Source organism: Fistularia commersonii, chromosome 22 (genome assembly GCF_037954325.1).
Source record: "Fistularia commersonii isolate RoL2024-O1a breed Wild chromosome 22, RoL_Fcom_v1.0, whole genome shotgun sequence".
Classification (NCBI taxonomy): Eukaryota; Metazoa; Chordata; class Actinopteri; order Syngnathiformes; family Fistulariidae; genus Fistularia; species Fistularia commersonii.
Genome location: NC_141305.1, coordinates 10934394 through 10961185, shown reverse-complemented (window position 1 = coordinate 10961185; position 26792 = coordinate 10934394). Strand labels below are relative to the sequence as shown.

The 26792-nt window shown below is 40.5% G+C and overlaps 2 protein-coding genes across 9 annotated transcripts in view; both read right to left on the bottom strand.

Moving 5' to 3' along the window:
- Nucleotides 1-2375: 2375 nt before the first annotated feature.
- cdca2 (cell division cycle associated 2) lies at nt 2376-15919 on the bottom strand. 4 transcript variants are annotated; one of them, XM_086169735.1, is made up of 15 exons: nt 15782-15919; nt 14578-14746; nt 14347-14483; nt 12235-12397; nt 11772-11866; nt 11143-11307; nt 10030-10159; nt 6812-7131; nt 6411-6462; nt 6261-6332; nt 5237-5385; nt 4974-5054; nt 4692-4763; nt 4009-4168; nt 2376-3433 (listed from the first exon to the last, which is right to left on the bottom strand). In XM_086169735.1, the coding sequence occupies exons 2-15, from the start codon at nt 14744-14746 to the stop codon at nt 2526-2528; spliced, it is 2673 nt and encodes an 890-aa protein (XP_086025861.1). In that variant the 5' UTR covers nt 15782-15919; the 3' UTR covers nt 2376-2525. The 4 variants fall into 4 exon arrangements, with proteins under 4 accessions (XP_086025861.1, XP_086025862.1, XP_086025864.1 ...); XM_086169736.1 differs by having other exon boundaries at nt 6821-7131; XM_086169738.1 differs by lacking the exon at nt 15782-15919 and having other exon boundaries at nt 6821-7131; nt 11777-11866.
- A 1194-nt stretch (nt 15920-17113) lies between these two features.
- sema4c (sema domain, immunoglobulin domain (Ig), transmembrane domain (TM) and short cytoplasmic domain, (semaphorin) 4C) overlaps nt 17114-26792 on the bottom strand; it is a 96415-nt gene continuing 86736 nt past the window's right edge. For all 5 annotated transcript variants that reach the window (XM_086169731.1, XM_086169733.1, XM_086169729.1 and 2 more), the window contains 5 exons: nt 24953-25068; nt 23362-23516; nt 22816-22907; nt 20089-22566; nt 17114-18459 (listed from right to left, as the gene is read on the bottom strand). In XM_086169731.1, the coding sequence (XP_086025857.1) occupies nt 21671-22566; nt 22816-22907; nt 23362-23516; nt 24953-25068 (1259 nt within the window). In that variant the 3' untranslated portion in view covers nt 17114-18459; nt 20089-21670. The remainder of the gene's footprint in view (nt 18460-20088; nt 22567-22815; nt 22908-23361; nt 23517-24952; nt 25069-26792) is intronic.

Below are 26792 nucleotides of genomic sequence, written 5' to 3'. Positions count from 1 at the left end.
TTAAAAAGTAAATACAATTCAAAAGGGAAGGATGAGCATTTCTCTTCAATAAAAATGCTTTGATTAGACTTCTCTTGGAGTGATGTAGAAGGCGACTTTGCACCTGTTTATATTACAGACAGCTAGACAGTGTCTGCAGCAGGTCTGAGTCAGCCACAGCTGCGCTGTGGAGACACACTGGGCCAGCAACCCAAACGGAGTAGCCAGAGGATTTCTTGTTGCTGCCTTTGCTTTTGTTTGTTACCCTCCTCCTGCTGTCCCCGGCTCTGTGGGAGAGCTGTGCAGGGTTTACAGGATGCGCCTCTAAGCATCAATAATAAGAGGGCACGCAGCAACCGGTGCAGAATGGACTGAGGCAGCAGGACAACTTAATACCATTCATCCACTAAGTAACTAATTGACAGACCAATAACTTAAGACTTGGGGTACAAATAAAGGAATCTATTTTTGTCTTTGTTTAGAAAATGTTAATCAGTTTTGAAAATGAGGCGTAAAATCAAGTGTTGAGCGAGGGAAATGTTGTTGCGAAGCCTCCTATTTATTAATGAGATCACTCTCTTATTAAACAGGAACAGGGGCCTTTAAAGCCTTGATTTATTGCTCTCTTAGTCTTTGAGTCTCCTTCGGATGTTAGATAGACAGTAGTTGGAGAGTCAAACCCCTGAGGTCAATCACATGATGCTGTAAAATGAGATGTAACCCACATTCACATGGATTCATGTGTAGAGAAGTGGGGGAGAAAGAGAGCAGTGGAGCTTTAGTAGAAAGAAATGGACTCCATTTTTGCGAGTCCTCGTCTACAGCTGTCAGCCCGCTCCCTGTCCCATGGGGGGTTGCCACGGTGACAGGAGGCCACTTGTCTTGGGGGCGTCGTTTCAGTCAAAGGACCCCATTGTTCTTGTGTTAAGCCGTCTTCACTATGCCTGTCTGCCAGGGACAGGGGCTGCGCGCGCGCGCGCACGCGCACACACACACACACACACACACACACACACACACACACACACACACACACACACACACACACACACACACACACACACACACACACACACACACACACACACACACACACACACACACACACACACACACACACACACACACACACAACTGGGACCACTTGCACGGAGATGCAGCTCTGCTGTATACTCCAGCAATTCAGAATTGCCTATTTGTGGATCAAAGTTTGAAAATCACTTGATGAGCGCATGATGCTTTGAGGGAGGAAACACTCAGACCGTAAACGATTACTGAACTCATTCATAAAAGTACACAAAACCTCCCTTTCATAGGAATTAATATGCTCCGGCTGATCTCTTTCCTCTCCTGGTGAACAGATCTAGTTCTCATCCTTGTTTCTGTCTTGGTTTGGAATAGTTGGTGACTAGCGGAGGACAAAATTCCCCCCAGCTGCCAGTAGGTGGCACAACAGCATCGCTACAATACTTTACTTAGTATGAGGCCGTTCATCCATTTAAGAGGCAATAGAGGCCCTTGGCACACAGAGGCAGGAACCTCTGGTGTCCTTCAGCCAAGTGACTGACTTGATGTTAAAGGAGGGAGTCAATTATCCAGTGATGGATAGATTACGCCCATGCATCATTCCGGGAGCCAATTTCCCTCTACTGAGTAAATTTGAAACTCAATTTGTTGCTGCTCCCTCCATTCCTCTGGCAGATGTATAAAGGCAACAAAGAGGGGCTGATTTAAATACGAGATTAGGGGTCAGTTTACTTCCAGATATTCAGTTTTTCAAAATGTATGGCAGAATGGTAATATATGTAATGCTGTCTTCACTCCCTAAATAAGCCAAGTTTATGTAAAAAGCACTTTTCCCCCAAAGTGACCTGATGGTGCTTTTTAATACTTAAAGCCATTCTTTCCAGGATAGGTTGTGTTTAAACGGACACATTTTAATCTAGTGAAAGCAGGCAAAGTATTTTGAATCACACATTTCAGGAAGCTACCGAAGAACCCTCTAATATGATGGCAGATTTAAGAAACCTTTGAACATGGGAAATACTTCTAGACATTTTGTGTCAACAGAAAAACATACAATTAAGAGAATTCATTCACTCTCTGTGCCAGTGTTTCCTCCCATCTTCCAATTGCATTATTCCCACACCCTCTAACCTTGCCTGCCAGATGGTTAGTTACACAGCCATCTTCATCTGTCGTCTCAGACAGGCTCGATCTAGTGACTGTGGTGAGAGAGGAGGGACTGTGATTACCAGCTGAGTGGCTGATATCGATTTAGAGGTGGTCAGAGAAGATGATGTGTGTTGAGTGGTTTGGCTGGAGAAACTGGATAAAAATTAATAGTAAGTGTTAACAAAAAACGGAGGGAAAAAAAGAACATCTTATTGATATGAAACAAGCTTGTTAACTTCAGAATATCATTCTGTATAATTCAGAGAAAACAAGGTATGTCATGAATTAATAGGATGTGTTAAAGGTTCAGTCTGGCAAGCTGTGTCCCGGATGGGTAGATCAAGTCTCACAAAGTTGAATGTTGGATCTCATCATTGAGCAAGGGTGGGGTTGGGAGGGCAGTAGATTCCTTGTCTCCGGGTGCTCCTGCGGTCTTTTCTATCAGAGAAGGGGGAGGTCCAAGTCATCCATGCCAGACCAGTGATGTTATCTGCATTGCTCTGATTCCTCAGACTGCGGCGCACTGAGCGCTGCCCTCTAGCGACAACAGGCTTGAACACATTCTCAAAATCAAAATCGGCCTGCCAGGGGGCCAGATCCAAAGTGGCTTCTCGACCCTCTCTATTGCCATCAGAGCTTGAATCATTTGTTTCATGCTGGTGTGCTGCTTCATCTTCCTTCCTCGATTCAGCAGCCTGGCTGATCAGATGTATGTCTTCCTGGTTCACAGAGCTCTTCCTGCCTCTTGGTATCTTGGGAGCCCCTTTAGTTTTTCTCTTTGCTGTCTCTGCTTGCACACACAAGATATTTAATTCTTTACCTAGGGCTGTGCTTACTGTGGTGAGTTCATCAAAACCAGCAAGACGCTCTGACTTCTCATTTGAGTCCATGCAGGATTTTTCAGCTTTCAGGGCATCCTGTTGCTCATTGACAGCTACAGTGCACAGAGGCTCAATTTCCTCAAGAATTGCACTATTCTTGCCTTTGTGGTTGTCATCTTTTATCTCTCCAATCAGATCCAGAGCCTCCCTCCCAAGGAGGTCATCTTCTGAAACATTGACTCTCCTCTGTGGTCTTTTCCCTCTGAGCCCCCGCCCAGACAAACGCCTGGCCTTCCCTTTGTCTGATTTGGAATTTGAAAATGAGATGGAGGTATTTGAAATTGAGATGTTCCTTGTCTCGTGAGTATCATCAAGGGTGTCTTTAGCAGCTTCTAACATTGGTACGTTTCTGACTGATTCTTGAATTTCCTGAGTCAGGCATGACTTCTGATTCAGGGCTGCAGGTAGAAACAAGGACAGAGCAAGAGTTAAGAGTTGTTGGTTTTCTACAATACAGCAGCCAACTACAACATTGCACTGTGAACCATAGTTTGGGGCAAAGTGGTGATAAACATTCGCATCACAACTGTCAAGGTAACAAAGTTGAATTTCCAAATACATCAGATAGGGAAAACGGAGAGGGTCATGTCCTAATCAAGGTGTAGCACAGCAAACTAAATTCACATACACACTGGCATGACTTCATAGAGTGGGATTGACACTTGAAGCATGGGCGACACATTCTGGTAAGTCCGCCTTGTAAATGCAAAATAAGCTATGAGGTAAAAACTATTAAAGGTCTCACAACAAACTTCATCCCATTTAACCAGTTACCAGTAGAACATTAATGTAGGTTCGTCTAGGATGACACAAAGCACAAAATATAATGTTTCCTTTTTCTTGAGCTTATTAACCCTTGTGTGGTGTTCAGGACCCGTTTTCACTTTTGTGTGTGTGTGTGCCCACAGACCCGAACACCACACAAGGGTTAAATTTACTTTCAGATGCTAACAAGGGTGTGTGAATATCTAACCTGTGCAATTCACAGGAGTCTGCTCTATTGCCGGAGACTGGCTGATGAATGACAAACTCTCATTAATGGGGCTGAGGGTAGGGTTCTTGGAGGCATATTCTCGAGAGCCATAGAGGGCGTGGTTCACTTCCTTGTTCCACCGATGCCTTGTTGAAGATTTCTGTGGGAAAAGACGGCCTGAATATGAGTTCACTGATATTAATGTCAGTATTGAAATAAAATATTGGTCTGTTATCTAGACACAATTTGATGAAAAACGACCGTTTCATATCTGATAAAATCATTGATACATTTTCACAATGTTGTGCTGTCCATCATTTTATCTACATCAACATTTTTATGGATTCTTTTTTTTTGTCTCAAATCCCTTTCATATGGGGTATGGCAAGGGTTGAATCAGTATGGTATTAAGATACAACTTACAATACAGTGACATTTTGGGATATAAAGGTGGATATCCCAGAAATGACCACAATGCAGACATAGAAATTGATTATTTCAGCAAAACAGAAATGTTTTTTCAGTTTTAATCACAGTACAATAACATAAATACACACTGTTCATTCTCATAGACTGTATGTACATTTCACTCAGCCCACTCTGCTTTGCAGAAAGCCGCATCTGCAGATCCATCTGTGAAGGGGTATAAAGAGAAATCAAAGAAGACGACTCAGCCAACTCACCTTTATCTTCCCAGAGGCCAGCTTGGCAGCAGAGCGTGTCGACCTCTTCACAGGTTCACTCTCCTCTGGTAACTAAAGAAACACCACTGGCATTAAGTTTTATGTATTTATTTTATGGGTGCGTGCACCCACGCATGCACGTGCACACACAGATATCTAAAAAAGAGATTAAGTTCAGATCCATTGAATTTAACAGTGGATTAGACTGGAGCATGTCACAACCCCTAAATGATGAAATGAGTCTCGTCCAGTAAATGGAGATTCCTACATTTACTTACTTACTTCATACTGATGAGTGACCTTTCTCTTGCGGCTCTTGATGAAGGACGGAGCGTCAGTGGTTGGTTCCCATTCTTGCTGAAGCTGCAATGTGACATATTTCAAAAGTGGTACTTTGTAAAATTGAAATTTTGAAGAAGGCTCAATGTAGTTTGCGATCTTCACTCTATCACGAAATCAATGAGCCGAGCTCTCAAAATAAATATCATGCATCTATGATGACAAAAGCGAGAAATCAGAAAAACAAAACAAAAACTGAGACGGGCCTTTTTCTTTCGGTTATTAGATCTTGCTGCAGCTGGAGTCTCAATGCCAGTCTGAAGTTGCTCCTCCTTTTTTGGCAAAGAGAAGATGCTGTCCACGGTGTCTGTCTCAGCAGCTGTGTTCTGTTCAGTCACAGACTCTGAGGAAATATCTACAATGAAAGGATGCAGGAAAAAGCAACGTGCAGTAGGTTAGGTTACAGGACTTAAAAGTACACCAATTCAGATAAAAATTGTTATGTGCAGTCTTTCAAATGAGACAGGGTTTAACATTCATATCATGTGAATCCTCTGATGTCTACTTGTTTGTTCATTTGAACGATAGAAGTAAGTTTGGTGTACTAGTATGAAGAGAGGAAAAACTGTCAAGGTCTCTTCATAGTGTTATGAAGTTCTCACAAAGTACTGCAGTATATGCTGCTATGACTGAATATTTCGATACTCTTAACTTGTATGGGTTATAGAATAGACGTGCCAGATTAATTGTACCAATTTGGTACCCCTTTGTACCATGTACCAAATTTAGTCTAATATTATTTTGATCCTTTCAAAAACTATAGATTGACACAATGAAAAACGATTGAAAATTTCCTTTGCAATGAGAGCAACCACATTACAAACGAACTAAAAATCAAGAATAATGTCTGTTACATATATTAGCTCTGCTTTTAAAATAATATTTGTGTATTTGTATATTAGACAGGCAGACATTTTTACTGATGCTATCAATATAGTTTTATAGTTGAAGCTTAATTTCCCTGAAAATCATCTTATTTCAACCATTTGTTTGATACACCGCTATTTTACCTTGGCTGAGTCCATGTGTTTTCCAAGGTAGATTACAGAAATAAATGAAAGGTGACAAGTTGCATCCACATAAAAAAAGTTTAAGGCTCATGTGGGTATAGAAAACTCCTGGTTGATGTGTGGCAACATTAAGGGATTATAATGAAGATAAGCTGTTACAACAGCATTGTAACCAAAGTGTTTCATTCTTACGATGTGTTAGAAAACATTGAAAGTTTACCTTTCTGTTTCTGAAGAGGTAACTCTTCTCGGAGTGCACCGTTCAAATTCATCTGAGCATCCCACATACAGTCTGGGAAAAAAAGCCAATTACACTGTATATCCTTATGATGATTACACACAGAACATTCAATGGGTATCAATTATCAACCTTCATCATTTGTCACCGCAGGTTCTTTCAGCTCCAATGAAGGGACATTGGTCTAGTGATACACAAAAGAACACCAATCAGAATAATTCAGACAATGACTCTTACTGATTCTGTTGACTGAATTTCATAACAGCAATTACAGTTTACTTCTTCACATCAAGAGTGAGCCAGACACTACTCAACAGATTTATCTGCAGGAATGACTTGTATAAAAAAGTGGATTTAGCAAGCTAATAAACACATCTCAGCCCGAGTGTTAACAAAATCACATTAATTTGTTGTTGTGAAATTTAAATCTTGTGACTGTTAGTTCACACAGGGAATTTGAATTGATATTTAGAGCAGTACTGTGCAAGCATTACAAGCGCTTTCGCTAATAAAGAAAGAACATCAATATTTACTAGAGCAACCTGTATATCCTCCTCCTGAGACTGCAATTTGCAACTGCGAGGAATTGCAAATGTAGGAGAGGCACCAAACTCAGAGGAGAAACAAAAATTCCTCAGGCTCTCAGGGGTTGAGGCTTCACTCCTATGCGGCGTCTTCAGCACAGAGCGGAGCTGTAAGCTGCCACCTGGTGTTGTGGCTCGGGCTGGTGTCCCCCCTTTCTGTAACGGGGTGCTGGGAGGAAGGTTTTTGTCAAAAACCTCAGGAGAAAGTGGACCTCCAAAGTGTACCTGCTTCTTCTTCACTGCTGGGGTTTCTGAGGAGTCATTATCTCCTGCACAGACAGAGTAACACTAAATTAATGATGCAGGCCACTATCACAATCAGTAAGACATCCCCCCTCGCACACGATTCATTTTGTGAAACTGACTACAAATTACCAGGTAAATCTTTGAAGGCTTTTTTACTATCTGTATTATTACATACAGACCCTCCAAATCAATGGCCGAACCATACATTATGCTCTCCAATACTTGTAACCTACATGACTGAGGATTAATGTATCTTGAGACATCCAGCTCCTGTGAACACCATATATAAAATCAAAGAAGTAGAATTAAGAGGAATGCTGCAACCGTGCCTGTTGTAAGACATTACAAAGCATTTTGTGATGCATTTTTTGTTGGTTTCATGTAATGTGACCCAGATGACTGACAGGAGCTGTCAAGGGTATTAATAAAGCTCTCCCTTATTAGCATACACTGGAAAGTTTTCCTTAAAATATTCTCATTAACAAAAGTAGTGTACAAAACTACAGAACAAATCCAAAGCTGGTTTGCAAACATGCAGTGACACAAACTTCATGATTTAGACTCTGCATGCCACCACATTGGAAGTGGAACAAAACAACGGAATTGAAGTGCAGACAAAGGTTTAATTCAAGGGGTTAAACAAAAATATATGATTAAATATTTAGGAATGGTAGCTATTCATTTTCAAATGCTCCTCATTTCAGGGGCTCAAAAGTAATTGGAAATTAATACATAACCTTAAGTAAACTGCTACTTTTCAATATTTTGTTGAGAATCCTTTGCAGGCAATGACTGCCTGAAGTCTGGAACCCATTGACATCACCAAATGCTGGGTTTCCTCATTTGTGATGCTTTGCCAGGCCTTTACTGCAGCTGTCTTCAGTTGTTGCTTGTCTGTGGGTCTTTCTGCCTTCAGTTTTGCCTTGAGCAAGTGAAATGCATGCTCGATTGGTTTAAGATCTGGTGATTGACTCGGCCATGGCGGAATATTCCACTTCTTTGTTTTAAAAAACTCCTGGGTTGCTTTTGCAGTATGTTTTGGATCATTGTCCATCTGTACTGTGAAGCATCGTCCACTCAACTTTGCTGCATTTAGCTGAATCGGAGCAGAAAGTAAATCCCTAAACACTGCAGAATGCATTCGGCTGCTTCTGTCTTTTGTCACATCGTCAATAAACACAAGTGCCAATGGAAGCCATGCATGCCCATGCCATCACACTGCCTTCACAAAGAGGTTTTGCTTTGGATCATAAGCTGTTCCAATTCTTCTCCAAACTTTCTTCTTCCCATCATTCTGGTACAGGTTGATCTTAGTCTCATCTGTCCAAAGAATGCTGTTCCAGAACTGGGCTGGCTTCTTCAGGGTTTTTTTTTGGCAAAGTCAATTCTGGCCTTTCAATTTTTTGAGGCTGATGAATGGTTTGCACCCTGTGGTAAATCCTTTGTATTTACTCATTAAGTCTTCTCTCTATGGTAGACTGAGATACTGATACACCTACGTCCTGAAGAGTGTTCTTCACTTGAGTGTATGTTGGGAAGAGCTTTTTTTTTTTTTTACCATGGAAAGGATTCTGCGATCATCCACCACTGCTGTCTTCTGTGGACATCCAGGACTTTATGAGTTTCAAAGGGCACCAGTGCACCCTTTTTTTCCTCAGAATGTACAAAACTGTTGATTTGGCCACTCCAAACATTTCTGCTATCTCTCTGATTTTTCCAGCCTCAGAATGGTCTGTCTCACCTCCATTGAGAGCTCCTTGTACCACATGTTGTGTGTTCACAGCAACAGCTTCGAAATGCAAATGTCACCTGGAATCATCTCCAGACCTTTTAACTACTTCATTGATGAAAGGTTACTGAGGGAAGAGCCCATGCAGCCTAATTTTTTTGAGCCAATTGTCTAATTACTTTTGGTCCCTTGAAAAAGAGGCGGCTAAGTATTAAAGAGCTGTAATTCCTAAAACCTTGCTCAAATTTGGATGCTAATATTCTCAAATTATAGCTGAGAGTCTGCACTTTAAGCCCATATTGATTATATAATTGTATCCTGAATACGTTTTTGTAAAGAGCTAAAATAATAAAACTTGTGTCACTGCCTCTGGTCCTAGCTGTATATGCTGACTTTCAGTTGAGTGAACACTTTTGCAGTGTGTTTAAATCACAATTTTCTGGCCAAAACATGGGCAGCCCAAGTTTAGAAAATACTGGAGCATCATCGGTTTAAGTGCTTTGATGTCAATTAGCAGTGGCATCATCATTAATTCATAGTTCTCCAAAATGTTTTACTCCTTCCCTTTGAGAGACAGCTTTTAACAGTTTCCCTAGCAGGCCTTTCTTTACAGCTGTACTGCCACTGGGTTCAACCTACATGGCTGTTTTTATGGACTCCAGGGTAAACAAATCCAAATCTAAAGTATTCTTATCACAAGTCCTCATTGTATGTATATATATTATTTTTGGCATCTTGGGGGAAAAAAAGAAAGTTGTCGTCTGTAGTGAACAGATATAACTGAATATTGCTTTTGAGCAAGATTTTGCAGCATCACTACATACATACTTAGCACTTTAATTTACCCATGTTGTAAAATCAGGCAGGTTCAAAGTGGTCTCATTAGAAATTTTCCACCCAACCCCCCAAAAAACCCAGAAAAATAAACTGTATTTCATGATTGAAAACAAAAAAGTCAAAACTTTGATGAAAATACAAAGTTACAATTCTCCTGCACCTGTGACAGAACCTCGAAACAATGTTTTGTAAAAACTTGATTTCTTCTTTGTAAATAAAATCCTAGGTAGCAAGTACATAGAATGCACCTATTGCATCAGGTTTAACTCTATGCATCTCACCTCAAAGGGAGATTTGAACCCAGATTAATGGCCAGTCTGCATAGAATAACCCCGAGAAAGAAGTAGGCAATTACCTTTTGGCTTCATCTCCTGCTGAGATGAGAGAGATTTGATGTGGATGGGAGAGGAAGGCTCTGCTGGTGAGGCTGCTGCAAGGTTATTGGGCCAAGCGAGGCCAGAGGTTTTGATTTCAAAGATACCACGCTGTAGAAAAAAAGGTATAGGTATATTTGCCAGACTATAGTTCAAGCTTTAGACTGCAAAATTGGTAATATCTGCATTAAAACAATCAAAAGCGCACACGCGCGCACACACACACACACACACACACACACACACACACACACACACACACACACACACACACACACACACACACACACACACACACACACACACACACACACACACACACACACTTTAGGGCCTATTTGCCAAATATGAAAACAAAACAAATTCAAGTCAAAACAACATACATACAGACATGCATACATAATAGGACATACATAAGACAAATAAAACCTATGAAGTGCTGTTAAATTTTAAGGAAAAAGTAAAACAGTAAAACCTGGTAAACCAGATCAGAGAACACCATGGTTATTACATAGATGACAGATAAGTCCTTTAAGCCTCACCAGATGTGATTGTGATCATATCTGGTGAGAATGGAAGAAAGCTGTACTTGGCCATTCAATAGAGTTGCCAATGACATTTAATCTCAACTAGCAATTTGTGAGGGCTTTCATCTTATTAAGCTGTTGAGATTTCCATTTATCTGTCCTTCATCTGTATATAAAACAAGATAGGGATGAAATGAAAAATCATTACAATAATGTCAAGCCAGCTGATTATACTGCTGTTCAATGATGATGCTACACGCTGTGTCCACAGCTGAGATAAAACATTGGTATTGGAAAGCACCATGGCCCCAAGAGGGCCTGGTACACTCAACCAGTTTAAAACATGTTTCTGACTAAATATAACACTCTGGTTTTAAAAATGGCAATTTTCAAGTAATTGATTTTCTTCCCCCACATACAGTATATGAAAGCAAGTCTGTTACTTTAATGGTATAAATGTGAGAACCCATGTGGTTACTTGGGAAAAAACAGAAAATAAAATGAAACACAGGATGAATATTCTAAAGGGACAAACCCCAACTTTTGTTCGTGTGTCTAGGGTCATACCTGTTGGTTTTTAGTGGGTGAAGATGCCTGAAGTACAGGGGTCACTAGCGGCTCAAAGTCGAGACAGAGGGAAGGAGAACCGAGTACAGCCTCAGCAGCTTCCACTAGCTGACATGATGGTAGTGGTCCTTTAGCAACAGCTTGGGTCACTATTTCTTGATCCTCCTTAGGAAATATTTAAGAGATAGAATAACGCAAAAGCATTAAACTGACTGCATGCCTTACACAAATCAACAAATACCAAAAGTGCTTGAAATTATATAGGTAAGATAAAAACTTGATATTTTACTTTAAAGAACAAAAATAAAAGACAAAAATAAAAACAATGAAAAAAAACGAACAAACAAAAAAAATGTACCACAACCAAAGACAATGATGAATAAATAATGTAAACCTTGTTTGGCTGAGTGGGTAGTTTTTAGCATTAACAAAATAACGAAAAACAAAAAGACGATGCTGAGAATATCATGTCGAGTAGTGAAAGTCCACAAAGAAATACAAACAGAGAAAGGCAAAGGCTGCTGGTTAAATTGTTTAAACCAGTCACGTAAGTGCTTGGTCAAAGTGTGTAACTTCTGCTCCTTTAGACTTAAGTCGAGCACAGGAGCATTGGCCTCTGTAATCTCCACCTTACAGTAGCCCGGGGGGGCCACCCGCCTCCTCTTGCTGGGTGTGGGCGTCCCCATTGGAAAGTGATTCTCTTTCCCTCCATCAAGGTCTTCTTCTGAGAGGCACAAACCCAAACAAACAAACAAGTATGTCAAGCACACATAATAAAAAACCGACATGAGAAGCAAGAAAAAAAAAAGCATTATCAAACACAAATAAGAATATGAAACAGCTTAAAAAGACTGAAGATAAACAGGTTAAACAAACCACAAGCAATAAAAAGCCCAGTATCCAGCTCATTTCAGAATGTGACAAAGCTCTGAATAAATGAGTGCTGTTAAGATATTGTCAGACTAAGGCTTACGCTGTGAATTAATCCACTGCTTTGGAACTGAGCCACCAGACATCATAAAGAATTGCTACTGGCATAGATCCTTGTTGAAAAATGAAGCTATTAATCCTGTGGCAACAAGGCAGCCTCACCAGACAGATTATTTCTTGTCTTGATGCCTGCTCGAGTGTTGTCCTGCTTTGGCATTGGCTCACAGACTTCACTTTCCTCCATGTCCATCAGTCTCTGGAAAGATGCCATCTTCTGACTCAATGTTGAGGCAACACTAGGAAAGCCGGGGCTACCTTTGACAAGCTAAAAGTTGACACAATGGAGGCAAACATATCAGTTCAGGGTTGCAGCTTGACGCATCATTGGCTTCAGAAATCACAGAAGAGGTATTACTGAGAGACAGTGTGTCTTTCACTATAATTCCGACAAATTACATCGATTTCTCTTGTAATTGCTAATAGCCTAATTATTTTCAATGTAGAAGTTATGCACTTTCTGTATGTGATTAAGGCTTATAAAGTTCTGGGGGTAGATCTGAATTATGGTAATATAAATGCCAATTGGATAAATTGATAAATAATACATTTTTAAAAAATGTTTATAAAAAGGGGGTTCTGTGATACTCATTCTTTGGTGGTATATCCCACTACACAGCTGTTTTTAAGGCTTTTTGGCAAGCAGAGAAAATTAAAAGAGGTACTTTAACACACTACAAAGTCAATGTAGAGTGATGAATTGCCTTCCTGCTCATTCTGGAACGGGATTTAATTAGGCTCCATAGCTATCTAAAACCACCTGGTGGGATTGGAGTGAGTTTTGACTTTAAATATCTTAAGCCCCTTTCACATGTGCACTGCAAAAATGAACCTATCAAGGGACTTGATGTGTGAGCTGTGAGCGTGAAAGCAAATATTGGAATCCATCACATCAAACACTGAAATGTCTTCAGCAGGCAAACTCCATTGTAAAAGTCCATATAATCTCCAATCCAGTCAACATATAATTGAACAGCACTTTCTCAAACTGACTAGCAGCACAGCAAGTGAGAGTGATGATGGTGTTTATCATTTGGGTTTAGTGAAATATAAACATTTACGGTACTGCTGAAAAAAAAGTAACTGACAAAGGGGAGAAAAAAAAAAAAAATTAAGAAGAGACCCTTCACATCTACTTGGAAAGATGAAGAGAATCAAACCTCTGATGACAAAAATTGCAAGGGAACTACTATATACTAAGTTGTGTCTAACCAAATGACAGTCATCGTTATAGTGTAGCATCTGGATAATGCCTGCCTCCAGTATGCTCTCATTGCCTTATTGGCAAACTAATATTGGCAGCAAGGAGAGCTGTTGACAGTGTTATCAAGTATCTCACAGGTCTTCAATTATTTTGTAATCAAGGTCATAAAAAGGTCGGAGCCTTTGATTTTTATCACTCATCTCAAATCTTTCAGTATTCTCTTGTAAGTTATTTAGTTGGCCTATGCTATTTATGTAGTTCCTCTACCATTGAGATATACATCTTTATTCAAATATGTGTCCCAAACAACATTTGCCAGTAATCTATTAATAACAGGTGAATAGCTTATAGACTACGAATAGCTTCGTATGGACTTGTTAGTCATGACCACAAGATCCAGTATGTAGTGTTCAGGAGACGTCCTCAAAGAACTAGGCATAGAGTGACAAGGAACATACCTTGGAAGAGCAAGAAAAGGGACATTATATTAACAGATAGTTTTGTATTACCAATCAAAAGAAATCATGAAGAAAAAAAGAAAAAAAAAAAATCACAGATCACTGTCAATTGGCCACACTGGCAAGCTCATTTTGTAGAAATGGTCGAACCTAGGTTGAGATCAATTTGACTTTGAAAAAAATGGATGGATGGACAGATAAATTAAAAACAGCAGATGGATTTTACAAAAAATGCCTAAATATTTACATTCTTCAGGGTCACAACTTATCCTTTGATAATATTTTACAATTATGAACTTTAATGTCATTTTTTGGGGCTGGAGAGAAAAATTCAACTGGCAAATGATTTTTACTTAAACATAGTGAAGGGTCTAACCTGAATCAGGTCTTTGACAACTGGGGTGTTGCATCAGCTTTTGTGAAGCATCTTAATCAGGCTTTAGCCTATTTGTTTTGTTCATAGGATTTGCATTGTCCCTTGAAAATAATTACTCAAAAAATTGACAATGAAATACCAAAAAATAACTCCCTCACACTCCCTAAGAAAATTCTTACCTCTGGAGTTTGTCGACGAGACACAGTCTTCATTTTCTGTCGTGCCATGAACCGGATGAGTGAATTTGTCTCTGGTGAGCCACGCACACCCACACTGGACCTCCTCCTCGACTTAATTTGGGCTAGGCGAGACTTCTCTATGGCAAGAAGAAGACAAATAGTCACAATGTCTCCTATGCTTACGACAAACATTCCCAGTATTATTTTGATGTAATATACCCCTTGTCTCACCTTCATGATTTAATGATGCTGGGGTGAAACTCTGGACAGATATACCAAACTGAGAAGGTGTGAGTTTGAGAAAATCCAAAGGGGCTAAGGGGCATTCCTGTCCTGTGCAGGGCAACATGTTGCTCCTCTTGGTTCCTTCATTGTCAGCGTTCATCTCTTGAGTCGTCATCTGCATTTACAAGTCAGAATATATTGTAAAATTAAATAGACAATAAATCACATGATAACAATTAAGAGTGTAACAAGAGGTATTCAAGAAAACTAGGTGTACCTGCTAAAATGGCCACCTATTTATCATGTGTTTTCATTCTGTAGTTTGGATGTTTTCACAAGACAAATGTGCAGAAGCTGGCATAAGATCTTTGTTTGAAGTGATGCTTATCTTTCTGTTAACAGAAAATTGTGATTTGAGGTGTATCAAAAAGTACTGCTTGTGGCATCAACCATGATTAGGTATGTATTGAAGTCTGAAGTATGAGACATTATGTATTCATCCCATTTGAGATTGATGTGTAAATATAACTGCATTTAAAATATTTTAGAGAACATAACGTTTTAACACGGGGAGAAAAACACAAAATATTGTTGTAAAGAATGTAACATTCTGGTCAACCACCTGCATTTCTGCAATGCAGTATGTCCAAGAAGGTCGTCCTTATTGACTATGAAAGCGAAAAAAGAAATAATCCCCAATCTTTCTAAAAACCTTTATATTTGCCTAATCAATAATCTTCCTAATCAAAAATTACAGCAGTACCATTCTTTTGACCTAAGCAGGGTGCTAAAGCGGATACATGTTTGTGAGTTAGCAATCTGACATTTCGCTAGATTGATGTCAAAACGTTAACATATTACTAACGCCTCACTATCCTATGCGGCACTAACTGCGGACAGCATCGTGACTTTCATCGTACAGGGAAACACGCTTCATCTCTGTGCTTATGACAAAATACCTGTGAATTTTTGCGTATTCATGAACCCTCTATCGCATAACCGTTCAAACAATGACGGAAAGGTTGGCCAACAGTTGCAGTAAACGTCTATAAACAACGTAACAGTAATAGTTATTCCCCGTTTGGACAAAGCTATGTTCATTTCATTTCAAAATAATTATCGTGACCTTTTTTCTCGACAAGGGATAAGCTAACAAACATTAGCCACAGTAGCTATTGGGGACATGACAACGATTGAACGTTTTACTTACCTCGTACTACTTGAAATAAATTACAGTATTGTCTAGTGTTAAAAGTACTAAAAACGTAGAAGATAAAAATACAAGTAAGGCAGTAAGATAAAATAAATTAAAAAAAAAAAACAAACCCGACTGTTACGACTAGTCGACAACGTTTCAAATTTCGCTCCACGCCATAACTTTGGCAACAACCAGATTCTTCCGCAGAACGTCATCCGCCAAAAAAACACAACAAAACAAGAAAAAACATCAAGTGTATAACACACTGAAACAGGCAACTGCGAATTATCGAATAACAGCAAACTTTAAATAATTACTGCCCCACTGCCAGTAATAAAGAACTTTAGAACGATATAAATTGGAACTACCTTCCAAATGGGAAGTACCCGAACGAGACCGGAACTAGTTTAATATGAATTGTCCAATGAGATCTCAGTAAATGTAGCAGGTACCGCCTTTCACATGCGCGCTTCTCTTATTCCAATAATCCAAACATATTCACCATGCAAACACTAATTCACAGCACAGTTTAATTGTATTTGTATATCACAATAAGTCAGTTGGGCGTTTCAAAGAATGACTGAAAAAGAGTAAATGTTTCTCCTCCCCGTAATCCAGCTGGCCCGCACCCCTCTCTTCCCTCTCTCTCTCCTTCTCTTTCTATTTGAATCTGTGGTTCAGGGATTCATAGCTGACCCAACACTGTTCAATCTGCTTCCACATGGGTAGGTATTAAAATGTCTTAAATATACACAGGGGCATACTTCATAACTATTAGAAATAATTTGACTGAACTAAGACCAGATAATACTTTATCAGGGGCACCTTATCATTAATTATCTTATCTTAGTACGCTCAAATTATTTTCCAAAACTATCACTCATGTGTAGCAGATGCATAGTTTTTAATAAATGTATCCAGTGTTTTGCTCTTTAATCTAATTTTTTTTTCAACAATGCAAAAACATAGATACGTAAATTTGTATCCAAACCTAAAAGGTATGACTATGCCTATTCAGGAATGACTATCATCAAATTGATAGAACTAGAACTAGGTCTGATCGAATGTCTAACCAATAGAGACCGACTCTTCCTATGACGATAGCAGCAGCATTAGTTTGATATGCTGTACTTCTCCATGATACTTTGGCGAATTAAAACTCGACACGCTTCAGTTGTTAAACAATCTTCCTGTAAGTATGTGATCACATTTGTTGCTTCGCCTTTTAGAAATGGAACATTGATATTTCTGGACAGTTTTCGAGTGATATTTGCAGAAATGTTTAAAAAACAAACAAACCAACATGCTAGAAGTTTAAAGTTTTGATCCAGTGATCACTCACACTGACTTCTCAGTTTTTTATTGTGACATCCAAGAGAGCTGTTTTCAGCCGATAAGAAGCTATACACAACAAGTTAATTTGAGTCTTTAGTACACCTTTTTTTTATTTGTGTATATATACACATATAAAAAATAAGGACATATGTACAATGATAATAAATATCAACATGTTTGTACAAGTGAAATAAGTTACTTAAGATTACTTTAAAAACCAACATAAAAGATCAATAACAGACAAACACAACAGGGGGCAAAATAAAACCAGAGTGATACTACAATAATACAATTTATAACGCAAGAGAAACAGCTTAAACTTAAAGCCTTGAATGATGGGAAAATGTAATGAGCATATAACATTTCTAAGAACAGCAGAGATGCACATAAAGTGGATCACACATGCATTTTTCAAGCAAGAAACCTGTAGTCCTTCTTTTGACTATTTTCCAAACTGAATTATGAAATAGGAAAGCCCAATAGCAAAACCAAAATGTATAAAGACATAAGTACCAGTGTATTGTGCTAAATCCTTTTAGCTACAGCTTTGGGGGATTTGATACTATGATCTGGACATAATCTGTCACTAATTAGCTTGAAATCAATGTCTACAATATCTACACATTTGGTTTTAGGGGCAGGCAAATTAAACAATTGTTCATTTTTGGTACATTAAGGAGTAGTGATGAAGACAGGAGATCAAGAATCAGGTCACGCAGAATATGTAAACAGGAGGCAAACAGGCCCTTCTTCAGTTTTCTGTGAGGGGAAATATGTAGCTGCAGATACAATGTGCAGAAAGACAGCAGACATCAGCTGAGTGTCTTATGGTGGACGGACCGCTAAGACAAAAACATTGAAACGAAATGAATTTAAGAGATGAAACAAAAACAAAAGCGTCTGCAGTCTACTTTGGCTCATCCAAAGGTGAAGAGGCACAGAAGAAGTAAACACGTTGAAATGCAGCCATGAAATCCTGTACAACCTGTTTTTTTTCATTGTTATCATTTTTTGTTGTTTTCTTTTGTTTTTGTCCAAAGAGAACACAAGTGCTCTGCAATATTAGCGTCTGTAAAAAGTCCAAAAAAATCACAGGTCAAAAAGATCCTCATGGTTGATCTTATCAAAGATGCGTTGTCCATTTATGGTGGATCATGCAACACAAGGATGGAGTGCTGTCGGCCAAGTACCTCTTCAACCCTCTGATCATCTCGATCATTTACATCTATTTCAGCACTTTGTACACAGTGGGAAAAGTGTTTTTTTTTTTTTTTTTTTCTTTTTGTTCATCTCTGTCTCTTTGAACTGTCCTCTCTTGGTCCTGGCAGATGCATTCCAAAAACGAAAAGCCACACCTGTACAGAGGAAGAACAAAAGGAAACTAAGTAGGCTTCCAAACAATTACAACCATATTTTCACAGCCTTGGCTTCTGAAGATGATTCGAGGACTGCATTTATTGTACCATGATGAAGAGCCTTAATGTACCTAACCTGTCAAACATTTTTGGGCAGAATGGTCTATGAGTGGTGTTGATACATTTATCTGACGATCAGAATCAGAATCAGACTCAGACAGCCTTGATGGCCAATTATGTTCTCACACATAGGGAATTTACGGTTACATCTTGTACTGACTTTAAGGTAAGCAACGACTGGACAACAGGACATTATACACGATTCTATAATAGAAAAATGAAAAGTACAACGTGGCTGAGTAATATCCCAAATGAGTAATGTGGTCAGTGAGGGAGTGAGAGATTATCGTCTCTGTATATACACAGTATGCATGTTATTAAAAATGGGATATGTATGTGGTATGTATATTAAGGAGCATATTATAACTGTGTGGTAACTAGAGCATGATTCATGATAGTGATCATTCAAACGCGATTCATGTTTAAGTGTCACTGCTAGTGAAAAGACAGGGAAGAAAGGAAATGAAAAATGTAAAACAGTCAGGTTTGAGTGGAAGGTCGGGTTAAATGAATCTGTCTACTGTTCGAATGTCACATGCACAACATGGCAGTTAACCATCTTCCACGTGTCAACCTGTTTTGATTCTTATCAAGATGAGAGCCTTTCTTTTTAATAAAATGTTCTCATCTCGTGCTTCAGGCAGCCCCTGGATGATTCTTATCTTTGCTATGGAAGTAGATTTTCATTTTTTCTAACGCACCTGTCCCTCAAGAATAATCCAACTGTGCACAAGGACAACGTTTGATCAGTAGGAAATTGACACGCCTCGATTGGAAGATATCAACATATCTCTTAGAAGGAGGTGGAGGAATAGAGACGATATTTTTTAAATTGAAGAATTGCATACAAATGTTAATGGAATACTGATTTCATCATGATGAATCCTCGTGACTTAGAAAAATGAATACATACAAATCTACATGGGGCGGACTCGATTGATCTCAAATTCTGCATTAGGAATCTCCTGACGGGTCTTTGAATGCGAGGTCATCAAGATTTGTATTGTCTCATGAGTAAAATAATGGTTCAATATTTTGAGAAATATGCTTATTCCCTTTCTTGCAGAAATGAGAGCTGATAATATCTCCTTATAATGGAACAGGCGCCAGGAGAAAGTTTTCTGAAATAGGGAAAACGTAGCACGGCTTTGTTCATGTGGAAAAAAAAAAGTGCCTACCAGCAGACTTGAAGAGTAAAAATGAAAATGAGCAAATTTCTTTGCTGAATCTAGCAACAACCTGAAGTTACTTTTACTCTCCGATATTTTGTTCCTATTTAACATACGAGGTATGACATACTGTTTAGTAAGCTTTCGTGAGGCTGGCTTGTTTCTGTCAGTATGATGGCAGTTGATTCATTTTTAATGATGTAAGTGAAATCACGATCTTGTTTCATCAAACCCTTGGTTCAAAGTGCTGCGCTGAGCAAAGAGTCAGAAGTCAGAAAAGTAAACACAATATTACTTTGCCGAAATCTGCTAACATGAATTTAATCATGTGGGACATTACCTTCATTGGTTCGTCGCAGGTTCCTGCCTGCAGCCAGAAACTTGTCAGCGTAGCAGCAACCAGGCCGTCTATTCACTATTCCATCTTCTGTCTATTTAACAATGCTCCTCTGTTTACGTCCACAGTAGCCCTGGGTTAGTCTCTGGGCATCGGTAGGAGGGAGGGGATTCATTGGGTTCGAGATGTGTCACAAACAGTCCACGATGGGTGACATTCAAAGCACTGTGAGTGCATGGGAGAAGCTGGTTCTTCCTTGGCAGTGCGAGTTATCACTCTCACCAAACCCATAAAATATAAAGCACTTTTTGAGACATCCACAGCAGTCGTGACAGCGAGGGGTAAACTACATTCTCCACGCTTAATGTGTCTGTGACAATTGCAATTTGGAATTTTGAGTGCAGTTATTGTCCTGCAACTAAGAGCCGAAAGCCAATTGCTTTTTTTTTTTCCGGAGGAAATGAACACATGTCCAAAGTTCAGCCAAAATACGTAGTTGTTACACACTGTTACGGATGTAGTACAGAGTGTACTTGTTGAATATTCAGTTGAAGGTGCATTTTAGCGTCATCTTGCAAGGCTAAGCTGGGAATGTAAGCGCTTGCACGGTTGTTATTCACAAAAAAAAAAAGCCATTAGTCACTTGATTACAGCTTGAACACTGTTGTTGTCTGTCAGACAGAAAAATAAAAATGAGAAATGTCTTCATTTAAACCGACCGCTTGAAGAAATTAGAGGGGTAGGAATTGGGGGCTCTCTCCAAGGGTAAATACATCATGGGGAAAAAAAATACTAAACAAATTGAGCAGAGAAACCTTGAGAGACTGTCCTTCCTTCAGAAACCATCTTGCGTCTTTTACAACAATCCACTTCATTTTCCATTTAATTTCCTTGCTCTTTGTCTCTCACTCTCTTTCCTCTTCTCTCAGTCCCACGCAGGGCTCTTGCTATGAGGACATGATTGTCGTCTTGCTTCGACGTTAATTAGTCTTTTTATACCGCTCTCACACTCTTGGCTCACCAATACAAAAAGGGAAGACGCGCTTCCAGTTTTAAGTGCAGTAAAGGCTGAGAAAGTCTCAAAGGACCGGGATTGAAAAGTTCGATAATTCCAGTCACTTGTACTTTCCATTCATCAACTAGTCTCAGCACAAAGCTAAAAAGCCTCACTTGGTCCACTCAACGTAAAAGAAATGTGCCCTTCAGAAAACATGTGACGGCATTTGTTTGATTACCATGCTTGAGGTGTTCTCCTCTGCGTTCAGTATTCAATTTTAAATACACAATTTACACAAGTGACGATTGCACAGTGGAAGCAGAAAAAGTCCACGGCTGCATGTTGCAGAGAACACAATAATTATAGGAGTGCATGTTGGCAAACACGGTGAAAGAGTCTGTATATTTAACATGCTATAAATGTCTACAGTGAGCCAAACAGGCATTGGCATGGCGAGAGACACAGAGCATGAGGATTTGACAACGTGTCACTGAAAGAGAGCGAGAGAGCAGGCGTCCTCAAAAGGAGGGAGGTAGTTTGGTTGTTTTGTTTTTCCAAATCAGGGAATCGGGGCAGTGGAGGATGGGCCTAGACGGATGACTCCTCGGGGTTCGCATCGGGCAGCACGCTCCTCTGCTGCAGAGTGCGCCTCAGCTCTTCTTTGAACGGACTGGAGTAGTCGTTCCCACCCATGCCCAGGCCCCCCAGCACGCCACCCCCAGTGCCAGCCCCGCTAGCCCTCTCCTCCCCTGCTGTGCTCAGGTTAAGGCGAATATAGCCATTGCTACCAGAGCCTCTGATATTGGTGAGGCTGAGGCGGCTGGGGGAGTGGATGGGCTGGCCTGGAATGGCGCTGGGTGACGCTGTGCCACTGACACTGCTGGGCCCCAGGGCATGACCGGGAACGATCTTAAGCGACCCGTCTGAATAGTAGTAATTGGCGCCTGTCTCCCAGAACCGGTCCTCATCGCTGGGCATCTTACTGGGTACGAAGGTGGGGGGCTCCTTGGGAAGGGTGATGGGATAAACCAGAGTGCTCTCAAGGGGCTTCATGTCTGCTCCTTTTCCCAGCGCCAGCTTCAGCCTCCTGCGCAGGTAAAGAGCCGCAACCAACAGCAACAAGCATGCCGCACCGAGCGTGATAACCAGCACCCAGAAGAGCCCCATGCTGCTGTCCGGAGCACGTGCCTCCATGAAGACGGGAGCGCTGGCAACGACAGCCACCTGGTACCGTTCCGTCTGAAACTTCACTCCTTGTTCCTCTGAATAACAGATGTAGCGGCCTGCTTGCATTTGACCCGCATCAGGGATGACAAGGGCCTTGAGGGTCCTGTCGAAGCGTGGCCCTCCAGCCTCGGGGTCACTCAACTGGAGCTCACGGTCATTGAGAACCCAACAAGGTCTTGCCAGGTTAGAAACTAACTGGCAAGGCAGCACCATGTCTGACCCCACCACCACTGTAATGTTCCTGAGACGGGAGTGCTCTGCAGAGGAGGGGGATGAGGGGAAGAGCGGGGAGGGAGGAGGCAGTCACGAGAAGGAGTTAGTTTTGATCCACAATCGTTCCAATTCATATTCTGGTATTAACAAGGATTCTTTAACCAATTCAATTTATCTAGCTCAATTCGAATGGAATCATTTAGTCTCAGTCTGTTTCCTTTTTAATACTTTGCTCATGCAATGAAAAGGAATCCCCACAAGGGGCCACTGCTGAGGTGTGTCCATACACTCACCAGGGCTGGGGATAGAGACGTGCTTATCAAACTTGGCTTTTCCCCAGCTGAACCTCTCCAGCATGAGGTCCTGTGACAGGGAGGACGTGGACCTTGAGGCAGAAGATAACGAAAAAATTATTTATGGTCAAGAACACAACAAGCAGTACAGAAACAGTGGATTCTGTGTGTGGTACTTGTTTCTAACAACTGTTGCCAAATTACTCTGCATACACAAAAAACATAATGTATCACATGTAATAAAAATCTTGTCTTTTAGAGACAGTTATCTCATATTTTTTTCTTAGTGACGAAAAAACTCTTAAGATGTACTTATTTAGATATATCTGCCTTCAATCACAATTAAAAGCGAGTAAATCTTAACCAAATAAAATGCTATGGAGTCAGTATAAAGGTACATAAACAGGTACATAAAAACAAGTAATTTTGGAGGCATCCGCACAGACTTTCAAATATTTACTTGCAGCAGATTGCTTAGAAAAAAATCAATATCCTGCCTCAAGATCTATATTAAAGTGTCAGTAATGGTGCATGTACTCTGCTGACCCGCGATGGTCGATGCGTATGCAGGCCCGACCCTCGCTGTCCCAAGCGCAGTAGGGGTCCCGGGCCAACAGACAGTCTGGTTGAGACTGATAGCGGCTGCAGTTTGCCAAGGGTAACTGCAGAACTTCTGACCGTGAGCCGATATACACATACTTCTACATGTGGAGAAGAGAGGTAGACGAAGACCAGATCCAGTCATCATCCACAGACATAAACCAGAAATAAAGATAAAAAAGAAAAAGAAGATAAACAGAGAGTGAGAGTGTGCGCCACGCAGTTCCGGGGTTAGAAGAGACAATGGGATAATCACTCTCAATTACAATAACATTCACCTCATGACCCCTTTCAAATCCAATCTGGGCTACGCTCTTTTTGCGAAAGCTGTTATAAAATGTCTGGTCATGGCTAAGCCAACATTAATGAGATAAGTAGTGGGGTTTAGGGCTGGGTATGCCCATTCAGAACCGCATTGATCAGGGACACGCCACGAAAGATGGGAGAGCAGCAGGGACGGTGCCGGTGTCAGCGCAAAGTCCAATTTGACAAGGCTGGGTGTTTGAGAAAACAACAGTGGCAGAGGTTCCGTTCCCGGCTGCAGTAAGGGTTTGTAATTATCCTCATTGTGAAGAGGTTTTGGATTCATGAGGGTATACTTGATCTGAAAAGGGGGCAACGACGATAAAAACATCTGCTGAATAGCAGGGCAAAGGCTTGGGTGGCTGCCTGTCTGTTGTCAGTGGCTCTATGATTATTACTGTCTTGCGAAAAAGTAATAACAGACTGACAGAAGACAAATCCTGCTGTTATCGCTGAATACAAATTAATGCATGATGCAACTGCATAGCAAGCAAATACATCCCAAAAGCTACTTTCGAGGAAAATTATCACATGTGCCGACATATGCCACCTGAGGTGGCTAAGCAGGGTATTCTTAACTTTGAATAACTCCTAGGAGAGGCTATTAAGATTTCTCGACTTCCTCACAAAGGCAGGATACGATATATGAAGGAGTCCTCATAGATTATTTGAACCTACAAATGACTTCTGCTAAAGACATTGGGACTATCTGGCTGCTACATGTGTTAAACTAAAGCCGATTTCCATACATCTTTCTAACATAAATAGTGTGTGCATGGATATGCATACAGGGGATCTGCCCAAGCAGTGGCTTTTTTTATATTCCTAACACTGAAATCTCTTTATGAATGCAAAGGCGTGTATCCTTTCAAAGGAACGCGCGATTGTCCTCTTTGTCATGATAAGCTTTTTACCCTGTTTCCAAACAAGGATATACTAAAGAACTATGCTATTTCATTGCTCTCAAAATGTTCAGCTTCAACATGTTTTTGTGCATGGGTATGAAAAAGAGTTACATAAGGTTAGGCACGGTATCGGTTTATCTGGCACATTGAAAATTCGGGACGTCTGATTTTTGTCTGCTTTTCCCCGAGCCCAAACCGACTTTATTCAGATCACACAGTTTCAGGTACTCAATGAAAGAATCTCTGTTATTAATAAACTCTTCTTTAAATTGTTGACATGAAGTTTTAAAAGCACTCTCTCTGACATAAACTCTTACAATGTTTTTTACCTTGGAGTGGGAGATGGTTAGGCTGTCCACCGGCTGTGCCGTCTCAAAGAGCTGGATTTCTTCAATCACATGGGCCTCAGAGCCCAAGATCACCACCCTCTGTAACCAGCCCTCCGCTGCAACACAGAGATTGGGGAATTGCCTTACTTCACTTGTGCTTTGGTCCATCAACCTTTCTATCCCAGTTTGCATCCTTGCTATAGACTCTCTACCTCACTGCCTCAGGGCAATTCTTCCTTGCAAGCCTGAAAACATTGACTTTCAAAGAGGTGGCTCAGTCAGGTCTGACCAGCAGGGTTCTGATATGAAAAATCACCCAAACACACAACTGCTTGGACAGACTAAGTGCTCATTTAAATATAATTGATATAACATTGAGAGTATGCACGTGTGAACGCGCACACACACACACACACACACACACACACACACACACACACACACACACACACACACACGCAGAGAGGCCACATACCACACATATCAGTAAATTTAAATATTAATGATGTATAAACAAGTCTCTGTCACTGATGCACAGTATTTCATTTTAATATTAATACCATATTTATACATTTACACCCATCTGTGATGCCATAGGTTCATTTAAATATTTAAGTTGCTAAAAAATACAAACCAACTCCTTTGATGTTTGTGTATCAAAATACTGGGTCTTTGGCTTTTAAAAAACACATAAATAAATTGCAACTCATTTTAAAGCACCACATTTATGGCAAAAAAGAAAATGTTACCAAGACAACAACTTTTTCAGGGCCGACATTTGCCTGCAAACGCAGAGGTGAAATTAGTTAACTTTAATAATGGAATGAAGCCTCAAATAATGTCATTTATTCTGGCTTTGCTTTCCTTTTATGTCAAAATAAATATATTTTTTGAAGAGATGACAGAAGTATTCCACTCCACCCACAATGTAATCACACTGGCATGCTGCCGCACAAACACGCCCGTGACGTAAGTACAACGATGATTATTGGTATTAAGTTGTCTGTCTGCAGAAATGTTTAAAAAGAATAAACGCCGAAAAACAACTAAGCCACAGCACAGAGTATAATTACTGTGTGAATTTCTTTTTTTTAATAAAAACTGATTTTAGAGTTACTCAAAATACTTGGAAAGGCCATTCGACACCTTGAGTACATCTAATATTATTGAGTACCTTTCCCTGCATTGAATGAGGAGCTGATGGAGGAGGAAGAGGGGTCCTTTCAAGTAGGTCATTGTGAACAAGTTGAGATTCCATGTGATTAGATGTATTTCAGGCACAGCTGGCGGGGTGACCTTGGTGTGCGCGCGAGTATAAGTAGGGCTGCTGACATGTTCTTTCTTATGTGGCCCTCCTGATTAAATGACTGTCATTGATAATATGAAAAGCTAGCTCCGAAACCAGCTCCGGGAGCCTGACAGAATATCGTCGCAAGTGAACAGATACGCACGCACAGAGATTGTGTGCAGCAGGCATACGATCAAATGTCGCATAATCCCTCAATCCTATAGCTGTGTTTTCTAAAAAAACAGGCTCGACGAGCATACAAACTCTCTCTCTGTCTTTCTCTTCACATCAGCTGTCGCTATGTCGCAGCTAATAGCTAATCAAGCCCAGAGCCCAATTGGCACTATGAGCGCCCGTCTGCCAAGGGCCCTGTTCAGTTTGTGCTGTGAAGCACGACAAGAGCGGATGACTGCACTTGGCTCATGGACCGCGAGTGTGTGTATCGGCGTGTGTGGAGTGATTTGTGAGTGTGCCATCCCTGCGTGTGCATGCCAAGTTGTGTGCTGGTGTGTTCACGTGCGTGTCTGGGTTGACCTCCTTGCTTGCCAGCAG

Bases quoted from the DNA above. Each gene is read 5' to 3' on its own strand.
- cdca2 (XM_086169735.1), bottom strand. From the start codon at position 14,746: ATGACGACTCAAGAGATGAACGCTGACAATGAAGGAACCAAGAGGAGC. The intron at 11,308-11,771 runs GTGGAGATTACA...ATATTTCCTAAG, and splicing joins CCCCCCCGGGCTACTGTAAG to GAGGATCAAGAAATAGTGAC. The intron at 6,463-6,811 runs GTAAATATTGAT...GTGTATCACTAG, and splicing joins AGGATATACAGGTTGCTCTA to ACCAATGTCCCTTCATTGGA.